The sequence below is a fragment of the Amborella trichopoda genome, chromosome 2 (genome assembly GCF_054954075.1).
Source record: "Amborella trichopoda isolate Santa Cruz 75 chromosome 2, AtrichopodaSantaCruz75HAP2 v2.0, whole genome shotgun sequence".
In the NCBI taxonomy this organism is placed as follows: domain Eukaryota; kingdom Viridiplantae; phylum Streptophyta; class Magnoliopsida; order Amborellales; family Amborellaceae; genus Amborella; species Amborella trichopoda.
The window spans coordinates 23,753,784-23,757,313 of NC_142337.1; the positions used below are offsets into that span (position 1 = coordinate 23,753,784).

Below are 3,530 nucleotides of genomic sequence, written 5' to 3' on the forward strand. Positions count from 1 at the left end.
ACAAGAGCAAAGTCATGTTCTTTGGGGTTAGTAGCAGTCTGAGAGCACAAGTGCTTCAAAAACATCAATTTGGTTTGAGGGACCTTCCGGCCAGATATCTAAGACTTCCCCTCTTTCATGGCCCCTTAAAGCATCCACACTGTCATAATCTTATTAGGAAGACCATTGCTCGGATTGGCTCATGGCAAGCAGTATCTTTGTTCTTTGCAGGACGATTACAACTCTTAAGATTAATACTTAATGCTTCTTCCATTTACTGGTTGCTCTCCTTATGTCTCCTAGCCGCACTTGCACTATGATTGAAAGAATCCAACGCAACTTTTTGTGGGCAAGGACTTCAGAGAATAGGGGTTTGCACTTGGTGAACTGGGATACTATATGTCAAAAAACAAAAGAGGGCCTTAGGATTCGTAGACTCCATGACTTTAATATGGCGGGTATGATGAAGATAGCATGAAGAATCATCTCCAATCCCTCCTCTCTCCTCTCCCGGTTCTTCAAACATAGGTACTCACCCTAAGAGCTGCACACATGCTTGGCGGGGTATACTAAATGGCTTGAGTAGATTGCAAGGCATGTAAGATGGATACTTCATGATGGCAAGCTAGTGGACTTTTGGGCTGACCCATGGCTTTCAGAGTCCTCCTTATGGGAGCTATATGGTGCCGATGCTCACGAGACCTTTGGGAACCTAGCAAAATCTAAAGTCTCAGATTACATTGAGGGTACACCACAAAAATAGACTCTTCCGATACCTACCTCTACTCCACTCATCTGTGCATGGGAGGAGATTTATTCATTTATGCTCCCAATCTGCCCCTCTTTGAACTAATTGGTATAGATTCACTCAACCAATGGCAAGTTCTCTGCTAGTGATGCTTGGGATCATATCAGACAAAATGCACCCATACAACCAGCTTTCAGGGCTCATTGAAAAACCCCATCCTATGCTAGAGCAAAGTGGTTTACTTGGTTCACTTTGCATTCCCGATTACCCACCACGAGCCTCCTCCAGTCTAGGGGCCTCCCTTTGGTCTCTGGATGCCCCTTCTGCCTCCAAGAGGAAGAGTCATCAAACCATATCATTATACAATGTGTGTTTTCGAATGTGCTTAGGAGATCCATACTATGAAGATTTGGCAAACACATACCACTTGAGCAATCTGTAATCATGATGTTGGTGAAGTGGCTAAAGTTCCAGTTCAGATCCGATGGTATGAAAACATTTGGATTTTCACCTTCTCCACCACTATCTGGCACTTGTGGATCAAGCGTAATGCATGTACTCATGAAGGGAGAAGGACCTCTAGGGAGCACCTCTTGGGGTGCATCATCCACTTTGTGAGCAAGTTAGCAGAAGGGAAAGGTTGGGCTTTCCACCCCTCTGAGATTCATATTTCCACAAACCTCAAGTTTAAGTGGCATATCGCACCCACCTCCACCCTAATCCCGATTACATGGTCTCTCCCACCTACAAGGTATTTTAAACTTAACATCGATGGCTCGTCCTTTCGCAACCCAAACAGCGCGGGATGTGGGGGGATCATCATAAATGACACAGGTGGCTTCATAGTGGCCTTTGTTGTCCCTCTTGGCACCAGTCCAATAATGCCGCTGAGTTCCATGATCAAGGCATCTCCTTGACGCATGAGATGGATTGTCGATCTCTTATCATTGAGAGTGACTCCAAGTTGCTAGTAGACTCACTCACCTACCACAACTTTTCCCCATGGAGGCTTCACATCCTCTTGTCCAACTGTAGGGCAAAGCTCTACTCCTTTGTAGATCACCAGTGGTAGATATTGCATATATTCTGGGAGGCGAATCTGACTGTTGATTGCCTTGCTAAGCAGGCGGCATTCATGGCGCAAACCACAGTTTGACGAGCCCGTCCCCCTGATTTTGTCACTCCCTTCATTTCGCGGGATAATGCCAATGTCCCTCTTGAAAGGGATGGTTAATTTCTCGTAAATGTTCTCCTCCGTGATGTAACCTTTTTTTTTGTATTCATTAATAAAAACAAAACGAATAGGGGCTCATTATCCCCACTGATTTACCCCAAAAAAAAAATCCTTCAATAAATTACAAACTAAACTCCATTGAATTACAACTTCAACCAAAAAGTATTCTTTAATCCTGTGTCTAGGCAAAACAATGTAAATTTAAGTCTTCTGCAACTGAGAGATGCTAAAATTTAACATTCACCAATCAACAAATTAACCAATAAATAACTATAAATAAAATAATTCGCAACCTCACCTTCCTAGTTTAGTTTATTCCATTTTATCCATTGATTTTAGATTTTTAGGAATCAATAAAACACAATAAGAATCAACAACTTACACCAAGCAAGTAGCATAAGATTAAGATCACAATTTCAAAAGCTCAAGCAAAGTGCCCAAAATTATCCATCCACTATAACTATTTCCAGCATTCCAAACCACTATAACTTCATTCTCTAATAAAACCATTAAACAAGTCATATCTTCATATCTTCTTCTTCACTGATATTATTAAAAAACTACCCTAAACTGAGGAGCATCATTGCTTGAAGAAGGTAATATTTTCCATCTACATGGCTCAAGCTCATCAGAAACAGGACAAAAACCCGCAAGAGTTACTTTATCAGCAGAAGCAGCCACTGAACCAAACTCAAAAACTGTAGCATCAAGAGGCCTTCTCACCTCTTCCACAACTCCATCCAAGATCGAAGGCTCCTCGGCTTGTTCAGATGAGTGGTTAGAATCTGAAGGCTTTTTCTCGTTCTGGTTGGGGTTTTCTTTGGTAGAAGGAACGGCTTCTTTCGGCTTTCTCCAGAAAAGCAAACCCATGTCCGAGTTGTGAAGTGATGAAATAAGGGTTAGGGTTGTAACAGGGAGTGAATTCAGTGGGCTTAGAGAACCAGACACTACACATAAAAACCATCGTACGATATCCGCGGAAATCGGTCCGATGCTGTGAACCCGTAACCGGCCCGATCAGACTTACACCGTTGAGTGGGCACATCCGGACCAGTGAAAAAAAAAAAACAAAAAAAAAAAAACCGTAATCGAAGACTGGAATATCTAAACGACCGGTCGAGAATTTTTATAAGAAAATAAAATAATCGAGCAAAATAAAATTTAAAAAAAATAGGATAAAAATAAAAATTGCATGTTGTAGATTGAACTTAATATCTTCTAGAGTTAAATCTCCGAAGAAATTGTAGTCAAAGACTCCAAAACTGAGAGATAAATTACAAGAAAGATATATTATGTTTTTTAGGCTCAAAATATAGCATTATTTTGATTAAAAAAAATATCTGCCGAAGGCAAGTGTTTATCTTAAACGATTTTATTTATGGATCTTAAAGGTGGCTAAGAGATATAGATATCTACAAAATGGACCAAAATGGGCTTCTTCTTCTTTTTCTAGGTAATTCAGTTGAGAAGACAGCCCCAACCCGTTTTTTCAAGTAGATTATGAGTTAGCATTTTTTTAAGATGTTAGTGGGGTGGTGTTAGTGGTGGGAATGAAAACCACAATGTGGT

At 40.8% G+C, this 3,530-nt stretch overlaps 1 protein-coding gene across 1 annotated transcript; it reads right to left on the bottom strand.

Annotated features, from left to right (window-relative positions):
- Window positions 1–2,339: 2,339 nt before the first annotated feature.
- LOC18427907 (allyl alcohol dehydrogenase-like protein) lies at window positions 2,340–2,985 on the bottom strand. Its single transcript, XM_006836950.4, has one exon. It carries the CDS (start codon window positions 2,829–2,831, stop codon window positions 2,514–2,516), a length of 318 nt encoding a protein of 105 aa, XP_006837013.1. The 5' UTR covers window positions 2,832–2,985; the 3' UTR covers window positions 2,340–2,513.
- Window positions 2,986–3,530: the final 545 nt, after the last annotated feature.

What these genes read in the sequence shown, in the direction of transcription:
- LOC18427907 (XM_006836950.4), bottom strand. Translation starts at nt 2,831, where the DNA reads ATGGGTTTGCTTTTCTGGAGAAAGCCGAAAGAAGCCGTTCCTTCTACC.